Source organism: Rosa chinensis, chromosome 3, assembly GCF_002994745.2.
Source record: "Rosa chinensis cultivar Old Blush chromosome 3, RchiOBHm-V2, whole genome shotgun sequence".
In the NCBI taxonomy this organism is placed as follows: domain Eukaryota; kingdom Viridiplantae; phylum Streptophyta; class Magnoliopsida; order Rosales; family Rosaceae; genus Rosa; species Rosa chinensis.
Genome location: NC_037090.1, coordinates 8,966,349 through 8,987,536, shown reverse-complemented (window position 1 = coordinate 8,987,536; position 21,188 = coordinate 8,966,349). Strand labels below are relative to the sequence as shown.

Below are 21,188 nucleotides of genomic sequence, written 5' to 3'. Positions count from 1 at the left end.
TTTATTCAAAGTATTGAATTAAGGCATATATCGACATACTAGATGTAATGTATTATCTCAGCCAATTAAACACATGTATAAGCCTTACCGGAAGCGGTTTTACTTTAGGCAGTTTGTTGACCCTTCCAGTTTCAGCATTGAAGGTTTTCACCGCACTACACAACCATATTATCATTACCCAATTTTAGCGCTACTTGGTCGGATATGTAAAAAAACAGCTCAATGTATATAATGTAATACTTACTTCATCACCGAGGTCTCCCATTCTTTGTAATGGACTGGTTTTGGCAACGGATCCAACATGTAGATTTCACCTTCCCATAGGATAGTTAATATCCAATGCTGCCTGCAATAAAAATGAAGTCAACATTATGCAAAATATAAAAGCAGTTTCATAAAGTATACTAAAAATATTGCAGCATTACCCCGGATTGTAAGGCATAAAGAAAATACGATCAGACTTTCCCTCTTTTAACCGATCAACTAAGTACCGCACAAAGTCCGGTCTTCCACAATTGTATGTAGCTGCCGGATCAACAAAAGCAAAGGTGTCCAAAAGGTCCCTTTCAGTAATAAGTTCATGCAAGTACCTGTGTCAAAAGCTAAGACATGAAATGCAGCAAAACCCTATAATCCATATCACATTTCCAAACATAACCATTTGCTAGACTAGAATAAATATGTTCGAATTTTTCCACAAATATCTAGGATCATATATAGTTGAAACTTGGTTGATATCACTTAATTTGAATTGTTGCATAAACAAAATAAGAATTATTGCACTAGAGAAAGTGAAGCTTACCCTTCATATGCTGCTATAACTCCTTGGCCAATCCACTGCATCTCCAACAGATTAATCACATTCTCAGACAAGACAAAGAGTTGTGTGGGTTCGCCAAACACTTCTTCAGAAAACACCATCCTTATTGAGCTCCCCGTTTCTTTCATGATAGTTGTTGCATGTTTATACAACAACTTGCAGCGCTTCGGCACCCACGGATTAATCTCAACTTGATCAAACAATGACTTGAAGAATGGAGGATTCTTCTTCTTTTTCTGCAAAACCCCATAAATTTTACATCATTAATACCACAACCCAACTGCCATTATCTATTGGTAACAAACTTCTGCCACTATTCTTCCATAACAATTGAACTGTCATAAAAGAGGCAACAACATATTGATGTAATTAGAACTACACCTTGTTTTCTATAAAAAGATAAAATAAATTAATGAATAATCAATGAAATGTTATGATAAAGATGAGAAACTTTGGCATTTATTTGGTGTTGCAGATTCAACTTGCTGATAACATATATATAACATGTAGCAATTAAACAACACCTAAGCCAATAAACTAATCATAAAATGTACCTAAGCCAAAACCTTCCGAAACAGAAAACTCATCAACCAAACGTACCTTAACCATTGTCCGCACAACAAGATCGTCAGGCCAAGCTACGTGACTCCCAAGAGCTTCCCTAACGAATTCCATCTCACCCTCGATGGGGAAAGGAAGCACAGCATCTGGTTTTAGTATACCATCCACCGATACACGAACAGTTCCCTCCTTAAGTGGAACTCCATGCAGTGTCTTGCTTAGTTCCCCCTCTTCGAACACGGAACCGAAAGCAACTATATTATTTATATTATCCACTGCTAGCTCACATACCCCGGCACCCTAAGAGGGGAAAAAGAAAGTGATCAAATCTACCAAAGGTTTAAAGCATAATTTATATGCAACTATTAGAATTCACATAAAACTACATATATTGCTACCTTTCCAGGAGTAGGTATAATATCACATTCCTCCATATTTTCTATGACCTTGGCATCATTATGATCAGATTTGTCAATTCTTGATTTATCATGGAAGCTGCCTTTGTCGGATATAGGGGAAATGACATTATCCCCAGTGGCAGGCGGATGCATGGCTGTCTTCCCTGTTACTAGTGCTTCTAGTTGTGCAATCCTTTGATATAACATGGCTTCCGTCTTTGCTTGCTGCGCAAGAAGCATTTTCTTTGTGTCCTCCATCTCTTTATCACGCTCCTTATCATGGGCCAACATATCTGCCTTTGTAATTCGAATCCTTTTCTTCTTTGGCAGATTAAAGTAGGAGGATGGGTTAACGAAGCCTCCAACACCCCTCACCCTACCCGAGTGTTCAGGAGTGTCTAGAGCTTGAGACAAGACATCACTACTCCCTGAGATTTCCAACTCACCTTTACTCTTCTTCTCCAACAGTTCATCCTAATCAAATATGTAAACACAAGTTAGATGAGGTGATGATACACCTTAAATTGCTCAACTTAAAAATCTGGACTTACTATTTTTGCTGCCACCAATGAGAGTTCTTCATCTATCTTTCCATTTTTTGGTATACGGGCTTTCTTCCACATAACTGCCCGATCAATTACCTCTCCTTCAGGCAACTTTCGTTTCTGTGCAGCAAATAAAACCATGAGGGAACACATTACAGAAAAAAAAATTGATGTGAAAAAATGAAGACTAGCAGATCCTAACCAATTCCTCCTCTAGTCCAAGGTATCCCTTTCTTGATAATCTGTGATGGTACTTTCTCTTCCTCACTCGTTCACTTTGTTTTTGAAGAAGTTTCTGCATATACATGTTAAGCACAATGATTGCATAAAATATGTTTCAACTTACACAGAAAATGTATACATAGAATACAACACAGCCTTATACACAATAGGAGCATACCAGCCATGCCTCACTAGTCCGTTGTTTTACAAATTCCTTCCACGGTTGTAGGCCAACATAGGAGTACTGCTTTGGTGGCTTTCTCAATTTTTTCTTCTTTCCCAAGAATGGCAGAACATACTTCCTTGTTAATGTGGTCTTGAAGTATCTCCATTTCACACCAGCTGATGACAACACTAGTTTTCTGCTTTCAGGGGCTACTTTGAATGTATCCTATGCAACAAATGTAATATCAGGATTAGATAGCCTTACTCAAAAATATTACTTTTTCATATGAAGCTTGCACATAAACAACAAATGTGTAAATAGGAGTACTAAAGTGCAAATAAGGATCAGTGAACATATGTTTCAGCTTCCCAAGTAAATAATGATCAGTAAAAACTTATATTGTAATAAATAAAAAAAAACAGAAAACACTTAGAATTTAAGAAGCATTGAGTAAACAAGAGCAGCTGAAAGTTTAATCCATTTATTAGAATTTAAGAAGCATTGAACTAACAAGAGTAGCTGAAAGTTTAATCCATTTAATCCACCTCAAACTGCAGCAAGGCAAGAAAAGTAGAGGAGTACCTGAATATCTGTCCAAATATTTGCTTTCAAATCAGGATCCACCTCAGGCCAGCTGTCCACGTTGATGGGAACCATTGTCCTCACCAACATGCCTATATATGACTGTAGAGTGTGCCGTGTTCTGCCGTTTGGATTGCCCGTGTCGCTGTATGTAACTTTAAATTTCTTCCCAATTGCTTTCTTCACCACTACCTTGTACATTGCAGCCACAGTTCGCTTCCCTCTGGTTTTTCCTTTCGCTGATTCAGTGGTCGTCATAGTTTCAGCTGATACTTGGTCATCTTTATCATCAACCACGTCATCAGTCTCATTTGGACTAGCAACCTTCTCCACTTTTTTTGTTGAATCTTTGCGTTCTTTTGATTTTCCTGTCTTCTTTGAACCCATTTCTTCAAGCTATCTGATCACAATGCACCAACCAAGTGTTACATAATGCAAACAGCAGAGAAGCAATCAGATTATAGTTCTAAACAAAACATGGAGGCAATTAAAAGAAAATAGATTCAATAGAGTCGAATTAAAAGATAATTAAAATAAGGAACCAGATACATAACAGAATTGATGCATATAAGCAATAGCATAGTGTTCAACTAAAATACATCACACAATAATATAAGCCACTTATATTACAACACAAACAAAATCTAATAATGCTCTCTTGGAGTAGTGAACTGGTTGACCCAAAACCCCTCAACATTCTCTCTTAGATAAGTGGCATCAGCCTCATTCTCGTCTTCATCACAAGGGGGTATTTCAGCACAAAATGGTTGATGTTCCAAGGTGGTGTCCCCTAGATCATCATCATAGAGACAATCCCGATAGTCTCTATTTGGGGTGGTTAGTACAACCGACCAGCGGGAATCAAGTGGATCTTCCACAAAAAATACTTGCTTCACTTGACCAGCAAAAGCAAACTTGTCTTTTTTATGGCCTTCATGATTAAGATCAACAAGTGTAAAACCAAACTCATCTTGTTTGATTCCTTTTTCATTCGCTGCCCATTTACACAGAAACAATGGGGCTTTGAAAGCATGATAGTCAAGCTCCCATATCTCTTCGATAACCCCATAAAAAGTCATATCACTCTCCACCGGATTTTTATCCTTAGCGCCAGACACCTGCATCGTCTTTGCCAATAAGGAAACCCCACTATTTTGGACGACTCTTGCCTCATCTCGCAGCTTTGTGAAGTGCTTATCTCCATTATAAATATAACCTTCATAAGTAAACACTCTGAAACTCGGTTTTCCAGCTAGCCACCTAATTGTTTCTGAAACCTTATTACGATTTTCCTTCATTTCAGCTAAAACCTGATTATAAAACAGCCATATGAAGTTACTTGAGTATTATTCATATTTGATTCTTATATAACTTAGCATTGAACACAATATGTACTGACCTTGGATTGAAACCAATCTGCAAAAGTACGATTGTGCTCACTTAATAGCCATTGTTTACTCTTATTTTTTCCCCCGTACAACTGCTCCACAATCTTTCTATGTGCCCTATCCACATAAAAAATAATAAAAACGGATGTGAAAATGTTTGAGACTAGCTTAATTTATATTTATGATAAAAATAAAAGTTGATAGTACTTACTTCTTATACGGATCCACTTCAGCATTATTGGATAGGACATGAAGATGTGCCTGGTCTCTCTCTTTCTCATCTATGCACTTTAGTTTTGCAATAGAAAGTGGTCCACACAACTGACTTGAATCCTTAGGAACTCCAATTGGATCACAATGGTGAACAAACTCAGAGCAAAACTCCACACATTCTTCTCCAACATAACTCTCGGCTATACAACCTTCCGGATGAAAACGGTTGCGAACATACCCCTTCAAAACTTTCATGAACCGTTCAAAAGGGTACATCCATCTATAGAAAACAGGCCCACATAATCGCACTTCTCTAACTAGATGCACAGTGAGATGAACCATTATGTCGAAAAAGGAGGGAGGAAATATCTTCTCTAGCTCACACATGGTCAAAACCAAATCAGATTGCAACTTATCCAACTTCGACACATCAACCACTTTCGTGCACAAAGCATTAAAGAAGAAGCACAACCTCATTATAGATATTCGAACATGCTTGGGAAGCACCGAACGAATAGCCACTGGAAGCAATTGCTGCATTAAAGTATGACAATCATGGGATTTCAATCCATACAACTTCAAATCATCCATGGATACCAAATTTTTTATGTTTGATGAATGACCATAAGGAACTTTCATAAACAAGAAAGAAGTACACATCTTTATCTTTTCTGCCCTTGACAAAGTGTAAGGGGCAGCAGGTAAATATGTTTTTTTCTCCCCAATATCTGGACCCAAATCAAGTCTAACACCTATGTCAACCATATCTAAGCGGGCAGCCACACTATCTTTTGTTTTAGAAGGCATATTTAGTAGTGTACCTATCACACTCTCACAAACGGCTATACAACCTTCCGGATGAAAACGGTTGCGAACATACCCCTTCAAAACTTTCATGAACCGTTCAAAAGGGTACATCTATCTATAGAAAACAGGCCCACATAATCGCACTTCTCTAACTAGATGCACAGTGAGATGAACCATTATGTCGAAAAAGGAGGGAGGAAATATCTTCTCTAGCTCACACATGGTCAAAACCAAATCAGATTGCAACTTATCCAACTTCGACACATCAACCACTTTCGTGCACAAAGCATTAAAGAAGAAGCACAACCTCATTATAGATATTCGAACATGCTTGGGAAGCACCGAACGAATAGCCACTGGAAGCAATTGCTGCATTAAAGTATGACAATCATGGGATTTCAATCCATACAACTTCAAATCATCCATGGATACCAAATTTTTTATGTTTGATGAATGACCATAAGGAACTTTCATAAACAAGAAAGAAGTACACATCTTTATCTTTTCTACCCTTGACAAAGTGTAAGGGGCAGCAGGTAAATATGTTTTTTTCTCCCCAATATCTGGACCCAAATCAAGTCTAACACCTATGTCAACCATATCTAAGCGGGCAGCCACACTATCTTTTGTTTTAGAAGGCATATTTAGTAGTGTATCTATCACACTCTCACAAACATTCTTCTCAATATGCATTACATCGAGAGCATGGCGAACATGAAGAGATTTCCAATACTCCAAGTTAAAAAAAATGGATTTTTTCTTCCAAGGAGTACAGGTAGAATCTGAGTTCCTCTTCTTTTTTCCCTTTCCGTACTCATAGTTAATATCTTCTACCCTCTTTAACACATCCTCTCCGGATAACGGTGCAGGTGCAACTTCAAATTCTTGCTCATTATTAAAAGCTTTTTTCTGCCTCCGGTAAGGATGATGACGTGGCAAGTACTTGCGATGGCAGCTATAAGACATTTTCCTACTGTGGGGCAAATGTGTGGCTGAAGTTTTGTCACCACAAATTGGACATGCTTTGTATCCTTTAGTGGTGCATCCCGATAAGTTTCCATATGCGGGGAAGTCATTGATGGTCCACAATAAAACAGCTCTTAGTGAGAAATATTCTCTTCTGTGTGCATCATAGACATCATGAACTCCTTCCCACAAACTTTGCAAATCATCAATCAAAGGCTCCAAGTAGATATCAATGTCATTTCCCGGTTGTTTCGGACCAGATATTAATAGAGATAACATCATAAACTTCCTCTTCATACATAACCACGGAGGAAGATTGTAGGTCACCAATATTACGGGCCAACAACTATACCTACTACTTAGAGAACTATGTGGATTAATACCATCAGCTGACAAAGCCAACCGAAGATTTCTTGACTCTGCAGCAAAGTCAGGCCATTTATAATCTACCAACTTCCATGCGGGAGAATCAGCTGGATGGCGCATGTGTCCATCCTTAATTCGCTTGTCCTCATGCCAATTAAGCATTTCAGCAGTGTCGGCAGATTTGAACAAGCGTTTGAATCTAGGAATTATGGGAAAATACCACAACACCTTCGCTGGTTGCCCCACTTTAACAGTTTTATCCTTCTTTAGCTTCCAACGAGACAAACCACACTTAGGACAAGTGATCTCAACGGAAAACTCTTTCCTATACAATATGCAGTCATTAGGACATGCATGAATTTTCTCATATTGCAGCCCTAAATTACTGAGAGTCTTCTTTGCCTCATATAGACTTTGAGGGAGTACATTATCTTTAGGAAGCAATGACCCAATAGTGGAAAGTAACTCAGAAAAGCAAGTATCACTCATACCGAACCTAGCTTTCAAGTTATGAAGTTGCACCAATGAATCTAACTTAGTGCGTTCACTATTTTCAAATAAAGGTCTCTCTGCATCCTCAACAAACTTATTAAACTCAAATGACTCCTCATCATAATCACCCTCATTAAAGGCTGCTTGACACATATCAACAGTTTCAGACACAACTTGATGGTTTTGGTCTGCCCCAAAACCACCAGGCGCACTACCACATGAGGACAAAGAGGGTTCTCCATGCCATATCCAGCTTGTGTAGCTCAAACAAAAGCCGTAATCATACAAATGGCCCCTAATCACTTTACTAGACTTTTTTTGAAATTTACACATCTTGAACAAGGGCAAGGAATTCTTTTATGGTTACTAGCATTTTCTTCAGCAAAAATCAAAAAATTCTCCACACCTAATTGGTACTTCAAAGTATCCCTATCTTCATTAATCCAAGATTTATCCATTGCTGAAACATCATGAAAAAGTAAATTAATTTAACCAATCAAAACTGGACAGCAAACCAAAGATGAATTACAATCGTCCAACACTTCATACACATATTCAAGACAGATTTTCAACTTGCCATACAGTTCATGCACAAATAAAAGACTCATAATCATCACTTCAAAAACTTCATACACCAATCATCAACTGAAAATTAGCTAAACACTTCACACAGTTGATAAACAAACCAAAGCAGAAAAGTTGGGTTACTAACCTGAACAGTTGGATTTCACTACTCAACACTAGTTTCGCCTTAAAGATCCGCTCTTAACCTGCTGCTCCTTCCAACCAACTTGGTATCTTACAATTTATTAAGATAACCAAGATCAGATTATTGCAATATTAAAATTGAATAGGACTTTACTACAACGACATAAGATTATGAAAAAAAAAAAAAACAGTCCAATGATAGTTCAGTTCATTCTTTTAAGTCATAGTGCACCTCTATATACTACTCAACATTGAATGAACACTTACCATTAACAATCAACATTGAATGAACACTTACCATCAACATATGCAATGGTTGCTTCTCATTTATGCAGGCTTGACAAAGGTTCATCCAAGTTGCCTAATGCACGCTGTTTAAATTCTTGCAACTGCGTAATTTGAAATGGGTGAGTTAGATAAAAATATCCACAGAACACAGCAATAGGATAAGAGGAATGGAAACCATGTGAGTGACGAACCTAAAAGAAATGCAAAGTACTAAGAAGGAAAGAGAAAAAGAAAAAAATTAACTCCACAACAACAACAACAGATGAAGAAATCAAAAGCTGCAAAGGTAGGGTTGAGCTGTTAAGAGCAATAACAACATTTAAACTATAACTCCATAACTCATCTTTAAGTCCCTCACTTTAAAATTATTCCCCAAAACCTTCTTCACACTTAGACACAGAAGATGTTATGGAAACAATGCAGGTACTAAACAGCTTTAGTTCCTTACTTTGAGATTGAAAACTAATAACTTTTAACTGAAAATCCATTCAACTTCTTAATCTCCTAACTTCTGTCCTTATATACAACACATATTTGGATTCTACATCAACAACAATTAAACATCGTTTGATTTGATAAGAGAAAGAAGCTTAATCCAATATCGAAAGTAACATTCCTAGTCTCTAATAATGGTCATATACAAATGAATCAGAGGAAAGAGTAGTTAACTCTTGTACTGTTTAGGTGGATAGTCACTCAATAGGACCAGACACACATTATGTCTTCCTAAAGATCCCACATATATGAAAGTAAATAAATGGAGAAAAAGGAGAGGCAACTATTTCTTTTACATTGCATCTCCCGTTCACTAGGGCAATAATAAACTCTACCAACTTTTACCAAAAAATATAGCATTCGGACTACCAACAGAGAAGGAGCATATATTCAGATTGGAGTAAATGTAGAGCTCAGGAAAATTCCTCACAATCGAAACCATTCCGTATGGGCTAATAGTTCTAGAGTTTCTACAAGTCACCACTAGCTCAAAACCTTTTAACATAGCCAATACTAGCTAGGAATTCATTAATTACTAAAGTTAATTCAGGCAAAGCAAAAACATATCGATATTCAGATATTCAACAAACAAATAAGCTTGCAAGTCAACAAGTTCTCTGCCATTTTGAATTGCTAAGCAACCTATAACACAAAAGCTGAAAGTTTTGCTGCAATAAAATGCAGAGGCAAACATAACACAATTCAGAAAACACACCAAAGAATCTGCAAACAAAGAGAAACGACACCTCATTTACCCGAAGCTAACATCGGGTTTACCGAAATATCACAACAAAAACCCAGAAATCTATCTAAACTCTAAACCATCTAACATCAACTACTTGCTCAAAATTCCAATACAAAAACCCACATCGACTCAGTACCATTTAAATTTAATCTGAGCAGTACCTGAAGTGGTTGAGTTGAGAGAGAAATCCTCCAGGGAGCAACGATGTTTCGATACAGGAATCTGTTGGGCTTTTCTTCAAACTCCAGTTGCGGCCCTGTATTACCAGTCGGTCAATTTGGTACCAAATTCATAAAAGTTGGCTGCTTTGTATCTGAAGAACTTGATAAAAGTTGGACAACTTGATACGAAAACAATCATACTTACAAGATTACTTCGTCTCCTTAAACAGTCCAGATCTGTACCTTCGACAGTCGCCCTATATTACCCAGTGGCCTCCCGGTCGTTCTTTGAAGCCACTAGTGCCGAATCGCTCCCGATTTCTTGCAGTTGCAGACCTTTAATTCGAGAGACTAAGACGGAACATCGCCGTTTAGAGAAGCCTGGATGATGTCCTCCTCCTCCTCGAAGAACAATGCTTGGTCGGCGTCGATGAAGGGTAGCAGCGGACGTTGTCGTGGTGGGAGGCGCGTAAGATGAAGGACTGGATGAAGGTTAACAATGGCCGCGAGTTCGACTGAGTTGAGTTTTGGGAGGAGCTCGAGTATGGGTTCAAAATGGAGGCCGAGACTGAGCTTAGCCTCTTAGGGTTTGAGTTTTGGTTTTGGGGTCGATCGGGCCGGGTGCTTTTTTTTTTTCTAAGTGTGAAAATTTTAAGTTTTCCTCCCCGCGTCCTTGATTTCATTAAAACACTTAGCGCGTCCACGAAAATGAGGTTCCCGCAAATTTTCAAACAAAACTTTTAACATCAGTCATTTTAAGAACCGATGTTAATATTATACATTTAAATCGGTATTTTTCTAAAACGATGTTAACTTACTTTTTTACATCATGTGCAAGTCTAACCGATTTAAATGACGTGATGTAAATGAACAGATTTCTAGTAGTGCCAGAAATGATTTGCCTCCTTTTTCTTTTCTTTTTCCAGTAGAAAAACAGAGCTGGGAAAGATAGTGTGATAAAGTAATGGCGAGTGAAAGTAGTGGATCCGAAGTAGGGTTACTCTTTGGATAGAGTTAGATGGTACAGACTATGGAGTTTGAACCGGCACCAAGCTGCCTGAGAAAACTAAAATGTATTTAGTCCAAAAACATATCCAATCAATTAAATCCAGAAACCATTCAAATCAATCGATCCAAAAACAATTAACTATCGAAGAAGTTCTGATTGTGAAAACCTATGTTAATTTTCTCAAAAGGAAAAAAAAAACAATTGAAAAAATAACTTCCCAGCATGCATATTTCAAACCTGGGACCATCTGCAAAAACCATACATACTTTGCGACTACACCAAGTCGACTGGCAATGATTTATTATGAACTCCAAGCTATTTATCATTGTTTTCATATACATAAATATTTAAAAAAATATAAAATTGAGTGGGGCACGGAACCCACTGAGTCCCCACATGGCTCCGCCCCTACATCAAAATCAAAATAGGTTACAAAAAAACCATTCATCAACTCTAGTAACGAATTCCCCACTGCTCCTTATTAACTTGATCGTCGGAGAGTCTTTATCCCATACCACTGGAGATCCTAAAGTATAGGAGTTTAGGATACTCCCTAAATTATAGGATGTAGGATACTCCCAATCCAACCATCTCGATCATCTGAAATTTGTTGTCTAGTTATTATATGTTTCCTAGTCCAATTGAGTTATGTATACTTCACCTGTTTAATGTTTTGTCTATAAATACGTAATAGATAGAGAAGCATTTGTGGATTTTAGGTTTTGTGGTCTATGGTCTATAAGCTAGGATCGGTCGACACTACCCATATAGGTTGAGCGAGCTATGCTAAGCAGCGAGTGCTATGGACGATATGGACCATCAGAACGATGACAGTTTCAGAGCCGGAGAGCGTATAGATGAAGAAGCATATTATGATTGCCTTGAAGTCGATGACAAATCCGATAAGTTGGGTGAGATTTGGTTCCCACAGAAAAAGAATTATACTATTCTGAAGCAAGAAGAAGTTGCCAAACTTCAGGAGGATGATATTGCAAAAGCGTCCACTTTTCTTTCGGTATCAAAATCTGATGCATGCTTACTGCTCCTTCACTCGAATTGGAGGACCGATAATCTCACCGATGCATGGTTTGCTGATGAAAATAAAATCCGCGAAAAAGCTGGCTTGTTGAAGAAACCCCTACTGGATAATGCCGGTGAAGATCTAATAAGCAGTAGTTGCCGACTATGTTCATATAGTAATAGTAGTAATATCTCAGCTTCTTGCGGTCATCCTTTTTGTGGAGATTGCTGGACAGGTTACATAACAAAATTAATCAATGAGGAGGGTCCTGCATGTTTGGTTTTGAGATGTCCTGAACCCGATTGTAGTGCAGTGGTTGGACCTGATTTAGTCCAAAACGTAATGTTGGCCACAAACCAAGAAGATGAATGTTATAAGAGGTACAAGCATTACCTATTGAGATCTTATTTAGAAGATCGCAAGTTGATCAAGTGGTGTCCTGCTCCGGATTGTAACTCCGCTATTAGGTTGGATGCTGGTGGTTCTAGTACTAGTTGCTATCATGTCTCGTGTGTTTGCTCTCGTAGTTATTGCTGGAACTGTGAGGAGGAGGAGAATCATCGTCCCGTGGACTGCCAAACTGCAGGGAAGTGGATTTCGAATATATTAGAATCCGTGCATTACCAGCGCTGGCAAAACCACGGAAAATCAAAGGAAAAAGCTCTTGAAGTATTTGACGAGGTGAAGACGACCGTGCATCAAGAATTATTAGAAGGGCACGAGTTGGATTTTTTGTTAGAGGCATGCAAACAGATGATTGAATGCAGGCAGGTATTGCGATGGATTGTTGTGTACGATTACTACAACATGAGTGATCATGAGGCGCAGCATCCTAAACGGAAGCTATTCGAGTGCTTGCAAGGCCATGCGGAGTTCAGCGTAAAGAAGCTTGAGAACCAAGTGCAACAGTTTCTCATCTTGGCTAATAGTGATCCCTCCTCATCCTCATCAGTAGTGGAAAAGAAGGGCTTTGCAGACTTTCGTGTAAGACTCCAAGACCTTACAAATATGACAGCGACCTATTTTAAGAACCTGGTTAGGGCATTAGAGCATGGGCTTCCAGAGACATGCTGCGAAGGAGCTAGTTGGTCTTGTGAGCGCTGTACTTATATCAATGCAATGTCTTCCGTTAAATGTGGGATGTGTACTGCACACATTCCAGAGGGCGCCGGTTACTGGTCTTGTGACAAGTGCACCTATTTCAATCCTGCGTCCAGCACCGGCTGATTGATGTGTTCATTGGCAGAGTGCTGCTGATTATGTCGTTTTCGCAGAATGATAGTTAATTTGTATCATCTTCATCATCTTACAACTGATTGAAAAGTAGTCATTCTAGCTTTTTGTTTAACTTTTGAATAATCAACTTCCGATCATTTTTTTTCAATGACATTGAATTCACATTCATAACGTACGTAGTTTTGTGATCGCTGTTTTCAGTCTCTAATTTACTTGCATAGATGGTTGGAATATCCATAATATATATGATTTGGACATATTACGTAGACACCAAATGCTATACATACATATATGATTAGTTGTGGTCAAGATATATGACGCTGATTCTTATTATGTTCATGTGTTGGCAATTTGGTGGACAATTCTTAGGTTCACTCTTTAGGGTGAACGAGTATATTCACCCCAATTGTCGATTAACATATTTTTATATAATAAATTTATAATCCAACGGTCCATATCTTAAATTGGCCTTTAAAGATTATTTCTGTAAAAAATCAATCGAATCAAAAATCATTTAATTATCTAATTGAATCAAACAAATTGATGGTTCTAACAACACTTACTACTATTATGATGAACTGTCCATGTATTTCATAGAAATGAATAACTTTTGATTGATTTTTTACAGATCTAATTTTTGTATTACATTATACAACATGAATGGTTAAATTAAAAAATTTAAAGTTATTATGCGTTAATCGCAAGAAAGAGTGAATATGCTCATTGACCCCTGTGTGAACCTAAGAATTGTTCAACCTGAAGACAACCATACTCAAAAAAGTGGAAATTAAAAACGATTAACACATGTTGAAATAAGGTTGCTTTGTGAAACCGGCCACTAGTTCTAGTTTTCTTTGATTGAATGAAGTCAATGTCATTTCTCATCCCAAATATGCATCCCGTCACCAAACGATCGATACAAAAGACAAATAGCTAACAGAAGGTCCTAGATTAATAGAAAAGAATTAGCTAGCGCTCTCAAAATATAATAAAAATTGGAGCCAGAAATTATCTAAGTTCATACTGACCAATAAGGTAATGAAACATCCAATGCCCATTCGTGACTATATATACAACTTAATTATGTGAATATAAAACAAGTGTAGGCTAATTATGTCAGATGTATGGCTCCCTCCATCTATAATTCAAATTTTAATATAATAAATTAGTCGTGAAGATAAGCCTCCCAAAGTCCCACCTTGATTGAGTTATAAACTTAAGAAAAAAAAAAAAATTAGCCTCCTTTTGATGTCATATCATGCATATACATTATGTAGATAGAAACTGTATAAAGCTGTCCATGTACTAGTAGCCAGTCTGGATTTGATTGTAGTGTCAATTACTATTCTCAATTATTGGATTATAATCAAATGACTGAATAAACTAAAGCTTGATCATATTCCCAAGTTGCGTGCTACTAGTAACTACCAAGATTATGGCTTTACTTTTCTCCCACTTTATCTTGTTTATCGTAGAAGTACACTCCGGAAGATTATGCGTAGGAGATCGAACGATTGTGACTCTAAAAAGAGTAAAGAGTAAAGAAAGGAGAGACAAAGACAGGGAGAGAAGCAATGAGCATCAATATGCATCATATATATCATGTGGATGACTTTGAAACCATTTTACAGATACTGATCTGGTTCAGAACCCTGCTTTTAGGGGATTATGAAGGTCAAATATATGAAGGGCCTTGCGTTTATGTTGACCTTATTGGGGTTGTTGTTTCGACAACTATGGATGTGGAACAGAGAATCTCTCGTTGCAAAACAGATAAGAAATATTAATGTATATAAGTTGGTCCTATGTTTCTAGTAGTTGTTATCAGTCATTTTATGAAAAAACTATACATATGTTACTGTTTTAAGTGATTGAGTAAGAACAATATTGGTGCCACGTGATACCACTAGTAGTGAGCCACACGAACTTCATTACATATTTCATCCCATCTAAAACTACAATTCTTTACAATTTAAAGTTCTAGATGCGAAGAAGAATGATGAAGAAAGCAAAGAAGATATAATATACTAATACACGATTGGAATAATGACTCTTAAGTTTTCAATTAATAAGTGGTTATTAAAAACTTAAAAATCAAGTAACATCATCAAAACTCAAAAGAAGTCCAGTAAAACCCAAAAACAAGTAAATTACTACTAATAGACACTCAAAAGTCAAAACCCCAGATAATATTTGTTCTCTTCTATGTTTCACTGTTTATATAGTATTTTAGATATTCATATTATCAAATTTGGAAGGTCACGACAGGTGATGGGATCAAATTAAATTAGAAACAAAGATGCACTATGAATCTTTCTTTTATACGGTCGGTTTGCTATATCGACGGAAGCTACAAGTCAATACATACATGAATTTCTTTTTAATTATATGATGCAACATTTTACAATAATAATCCGCATTCTGCAATCATGCAAATGCATAATTGCATAGTGGATGGACCTACTTGGTATATTAATATTGGCCAAGAAAAAGTTGCATGATTAGGTAGTTAGGGACCCTCTCTTGTTTATGTTTTCACGATGCCAGACTCCTTGGATCACTACCATACCATATTGCGACAACTTCCTTTGTGTTTGCAAGTGACAACAAAAAGGTCCTCACAACTTTCTGTCACATACTTTCTTCAGTATGGCAGAATCTTTACCCTCTATAGATTACAGTATATATCTACATGGTATATATTATGGGAAGGTTAAATTAGTTCCAACCTATTTAATTCGAATAGTGGAAAAAAACGCATGGTTATAATTATACTGATTTAGGCATCAGAGCGTTGAAGACCGACACACCCAGTCTTCCCTCTAACATTTGTTCGTTTTAGAGATAGACGAGAGCTCGAAGGCAATAGTAACACAACATCCCTTATTGATTCTGCTGGATTTGACCATATCCATTTATTCCCCAGAAACATAGATGATTGTGATAAAATCATGTTCAAACTATACCTACCATTCACATAATCTCCATAATGTCATATGAATAACGTGACTTCCAATCCACTCCTTTTCGAACTGTGCATAGGACTCTCATGAAGAAGTAGATGGCGGGTAAAGGTAGCAGTCCGTGAGGATCTTCGGAAAATTGCTTGTTCCTTTTGCAATTTGGCAATTAGATTTTGCACTTTACAGCTGGAATAAAAATACGATTTTGTCTGGTTGCCTTCATGACCGCTACCCCAAATAGCAATCTGGTTTCTTTTGCAAACTAAGCTCAAGTATACAGTTTGTTTTGGTTCTAGTTCTTAACCAAACACGTCTAAGTCATTGAGATCAAGACTTGTGAATTATAAATTTACCAAAACAAAATGTCAAATTTGCATTATTCTAGTCTATCTGCATTTTAAACTAGTAATAATGCCGTCAATAATCATGTCAAAAGCATCTAAGCAACATTAACTTAAAAATGAAAGTTAGTTCATGAGACGTCTCATGTGCGTTTTTTGGTTGCAATAGGTTACTACATTACTGTCTTTTCCTTCTTTGTGTTATCAGTCGGATATAGTATTTCAATTACCATTATCAAATAACCATATCATATTCCGGAGCATGTGTTATTTTCAAAAAGAATCTAATGAAAGAAAAATCTACTAAGCAAGTTCTTGGATAGATAGATATCCCCATATGTATGAATGGGTGAACGAGAGAATAACGATTGTAGCAATAAAAACTTTCCCTTTCCTCTTATTTTGTCAAATTCCTGGACAAAAACAAGGTACAAATAGCAATAATATTAGGCCTCATCATTTAGCCGTTCGGTCCTAAACTCGCCCGACCCGTAGGGCAGAAGGCCGACCCGGCCATTGCATTAGGACGGGTCGGCCCTACCCTTTCTCAAATAGGGTAGGGTAAGGGTCATGCAAATGAAGCCCGGCCCTACCCTACGGCCAGGCCCGATTGAGCCAGTAAGGACCAAGCCCTACCCGGCCCAACCCTAAAATTTATATATTATTTTTATTATTTTCTATTACATAGGCTTTGTTTTCTTTAATTTTTATTTTCTTTGTTTCACAACAATTAATATTGGGAGATTTAGAGAAATAATTAATTGAATATAATTACCTTAACTAAATTAATAAATGTTATAAGTTAATTTATGTGTATATATATATATATATATGTGTGTGTGTGTGTGTGAGTCTTGTATTAAATATGATTAACAAAAAACAATATGTCCACATTTTGAGGAAAAAATAATAATAGATATATATATATATATATATTAAACAAAATAAGGCCATTTTTGGTCCATTTCGGCCCTATTCGGAAGGTCTGCCCAACCGCCCCAACCCGACCCTTTCTGCCCTAACGGATGGGGTTTTTGGGGCCTGTAAGGGTTAACATATTTAAGCTCCGGCCAGACCCTACCCAGCCCTAAATTTTATTAACTTTGACTAGACCCGACCCTAAGCCCTAAAATTTAGGGTAGGGCCAGTTCTAGCCCAGCCCATGATGACCCCTAAGCAATATGTTTCTTTTTTAGACTTAGCTCAAAGCACAATATGTTTTTGGTTTAAGTTTTGTCGGTAGAACCAAACACGTCTCAATTCAATGAGATCAAAACGTGTGAATTTCTAATTTACCAAAACAAAATGTCAAATATTTGTATTATTCTAGTCTATCTGCATTTTAATCTAATAATAATGCTGTCAATAAATATGTCAAAATCACTATGTTGCACGGCTAAGCTTTCACATTAAAAATTAAAGGTCCCCCCCCCCCCCCTATAACTGTTTTTTTTTGTCCTTTCATGGGACGTCTGATTTGTCTTCTTCAATTACCATAGGTTACTGCATTACTGTCTTTACCTTCTGTGTGTTATTCGTCTGATACTCCGATTTGCTAATTGCCTACTTTGATTACCAATACCAGAAAAACATACCATATGCCGGAGCATGTGTTGTTTTCGGAAAAAATCTAACGAAAGCCAAATCTGCTGAGCAAGTTCTTAGAGATAGATATCCCCATATGTATTGATGGATCCGATGAGAGAATAACGATGGTGACAATAAAAATGTATGTACAGATTTTGAGAAACTTTCCCTTTTCACTCATTTTGTCAAAATCCGGGACAAAAACTAGTACAAAGAACCCGGTCAATGATAATGAATGTTCTTCTTCCGTTCAGTTTCTCCGGACAATGCCCCATATTGTAATATTATTATTACCCAAAACTCCATGATTGAGCTTTTCTGTTATTCACCGGAGACTTTTTCTTCCGGTTTGTATATCAGACACGACAGCTGCGGCCTCAGCTTGTCTTTCCATATTTGCTGCTGGCAATTCTCCGCTATTCTTTCCCGCTTGTTCAACTCCACCACCACCAGCTTCTCCGTTAACCGGTAAATCCCAATGGCGACGATCAAATTACCATTCTGCCCCGCCAGCTTTGCCCCCCAGCTCTTCTTCTCCATCACCGTCATGCCCTCCGCCAATGCCACCTCCTCCACCTTCTGGATGATCCTCTCCGGCGTCTCCGCCGACACGAACCGCTCCCCGCAGTCGGAGATTTCCGGCTTCCGGAACAGCCCCGAGATGTCGAAGCCGGAGGAGAATGATATCAGGTCGAAGGCGTTCAACGGCGTGTCGCTGTCCTCGTCTCTCCACTCTTTCATGTTGAAGTCCTCCAGGTGAAACTTCACGTCCCTGTAACCCACACTGAACCAAGGGTCCTTGATAATCTCGTCGACGGTGATCCTCGTCTCGACGTTCGTGTCCAGCAGGCGCGTAATCAAGCGTTTCAGGTCAGGCGACGTCCACCTCGGAAAGCGAAACTCTCCTTTGTAAATTTTCCGGTACATTACCATCAGATTGGGGTCGTTGAACGGCAAGTAACCGGCGTTGAGAACAAAGAGTATGATGCCGCACGACCATATGTCCACCTTGGCGCCGTCGTAGCCTTTCTTTGCGAGAATCTCCGGCGCCACGTAGGCGGGGGTGCCGCAGAGAGTGTGGAGAAGCCCGTCGGGTCGGATCTGCTCCGTCACGGCGGAGAGTCCGAAATCCGAGACCTTCAAATTCCAATTCTCATCCAACAGCAAATTCTCCGGCTTCAAATCGCGGTGGAACACGCCGCGGGAGTGGCAGTATCCGACGGCGGAGATCAGCTGCTGGAAGTACCGACGGCTGAGATCCTCGCTGAACCTCCCCTTGGATATCTTCCCGAACAACTCGCCGCCTTTCGCGAACTCCATGATGAAATAGATCTTGGTTTTCGTCGCCAACACCTCATAGAGCTTCACGATGTGCGGGTGCTGCAGCCGCCGCATGATCGAGATCTCGCGCTTCACGTTCGCCGTGAAGCCTCCCTTGAGCACCTTCTGCTTGCTCACCGCCTTGATCGCCACGCTCCGCCCGTTGCCGACGTCACGCCCGTGGTAGACCTTGGCGAATGCGCCGCGGCCGAGGAGCTTCCCCAGCTCATATTTCCCGAACAAGGCGCCGCCGCCCTCCTCCGAGTTGGCTTCTGAGGCGGCGTCGGAGACGACCTCGATCTCAGGCATGGATTCGATTCAGAATAACGAATCCCCCATATCCCTACTGAGACTGGCAAATGCGAGCCTCGGTTTCTCCGACTTTTGAGGCCGAACCCAACCAAACAATCTGTTGGCGAACAGAAAAGTTGTTGAAACAAGAGGATGGTGTTTTAGAATGGGATTAGGTTGTTTATACGAATACGAGTACGAATTTTTTTTTTTTCTTTTTTTTTTTTTGGAGGAGAGACTGGAAATTGTGATTATAAATAGGAGTTGGTCTGGCAGAGGGAGGCTTATATATAAAGGGAGTGGGCGGACACGCTAAACTCGGTAAAGTACACGCCTTAAAGTTAGTTTACTGTTCCTTCCTGAAAAAAATTGGGACCTGCGCAAAAGGAATTGCGGCCAACCACGTGGCAGTTGAGATTTGGTCATTGTTTGTTCTTTTCAAACTGCTGCTGCTGTCGCCTGGTTTGGATAACGTACGGTGGGGTTCACAGGACTCCACGTTGATCTGTAGTTTGTTTTGGTTTTAACGCTTAAAAACTTTTAATTCAGCACAGAGCTACGGTTAAAAAAGAAGAAGAAGACGATTACATGTAGCAATGTCTTGACTTTCTAATTCCAGGCAAAAAAACTAACGCGTTAAAAGAAGAGTCGTTGTGAGTATGTGACCATTTCTGTTGCGCGGGGGTGCTTTGGTCATGGATGAGACCGTAACGTTTTGTATTTGTGTGCTAATGTCAGTGAAAATTTTCTATGCGAGTGATGCTTTATGAATGATGTAAGAATTAACATTATTTCTTTTTGTATCTTTGTCGGTAAGTTTAACCATGTTATGTGATGAGATCAATTACTTAACGAATGTATGTTCTTGACCTGAATTACCAACTCCACGAACTATTTTTGGAGTATTATTGTTCTATTCTTTTGATATTGACTTGTTTCTAATTAAAAATTCATCAATAATGAAATAAAAAAGAGGGTTTTTTTTTTTTTCAATTTCATTTCACCTTCATACTTTTTACACCTTAAATTAATTTTGGACTTGCACTTTTAATTTTATCATATGTATCCTTGTACTCTCCAATTTAATCAATCATATACAATCATTAGTTTTTTCGTCTGAATATTTTGTAAACTGAAAATGTATCTCTATTAGGCTCTCTTGTACTGTGTGGCATGAGAAGTTATATCATAAGTGACTATAATTTCAAAATACACTGCAAAAAAACTACGGTTTGAACAAGATTGATTAAAATTGATAACTATAGAGGCACCTGTGATGAAATCAAAAGTGCAAGGAGCGCACATATAATTTACAGCGTAAAGGTTAGAGAGTTAAAATGAAATTTGCTCTTTGATTATGAAAATGTCCCCAATCATTGTGTTATTTTTGAGTTAATGAAGTTCATATTTCAAAGCAAAAGGCAATTATCCTCCAACTAATATTCCTCAATTTCTCAAAATCTTATGGGGTCTCAACTCCTCCTAAACCCTAGGCTC

General features: G+C 38.3%; 3 protein-coding genes across 3 annotated transcripts; 1 reads left to right on the top strand and 2 right to left on the bottom strand.

Annotated features, from left to right (window-relative positions):
• Positions 1-5,813: 5,813 nt before the first annotated feature.
• On the bottom strand, positions 5,814-7,859 carry LOC112194062. Its single transcript, XM_024334324.1, has one exon. It carries the CDS (start codon positions 7,857-7,859, stop codon positions 5,814-5,816), a length of 2,046 nt encoding a protein of 681 aa, XP_024190092.1.
• Positions 7,860-11,734: 3,875 nt separating this feature from the next.
• On the top strand, positions 11,735-13,180 carry LOC112194061 (probable E3 ubiquitin-protein ligase ARI9). Its single transcript, XM_024334323.1, has one exon. The coding sequence runs from the start codon at positions 11,735-11,737 to the stop codon at positions 13,178-13,180; it is 1,446 nt and encodes a 481-aa protein (XP_024190091.1).
• Positions 13,181-18,140: 4,960 nt separating this feature from the next.
• On the bottom strand, positions 18,141-19,950 carry LOC112192642 (CBL-interacting serine/threonine-protein kinase 14). The gene has a single exon (XM_024332454.2). It carries the CDS (start codon positions 19,707-19,709, stop codon positions 18,402-18,404), a length of 1,308 nt encoding a protein of 435 aa, XP_024188222.1. The 5' UTR covers positions 19,710-19,950; the 3' UTR covers positions 18,141-18,401.
• Positions 19,951-21,188: the final 1,238 nt, after the last annotated feature.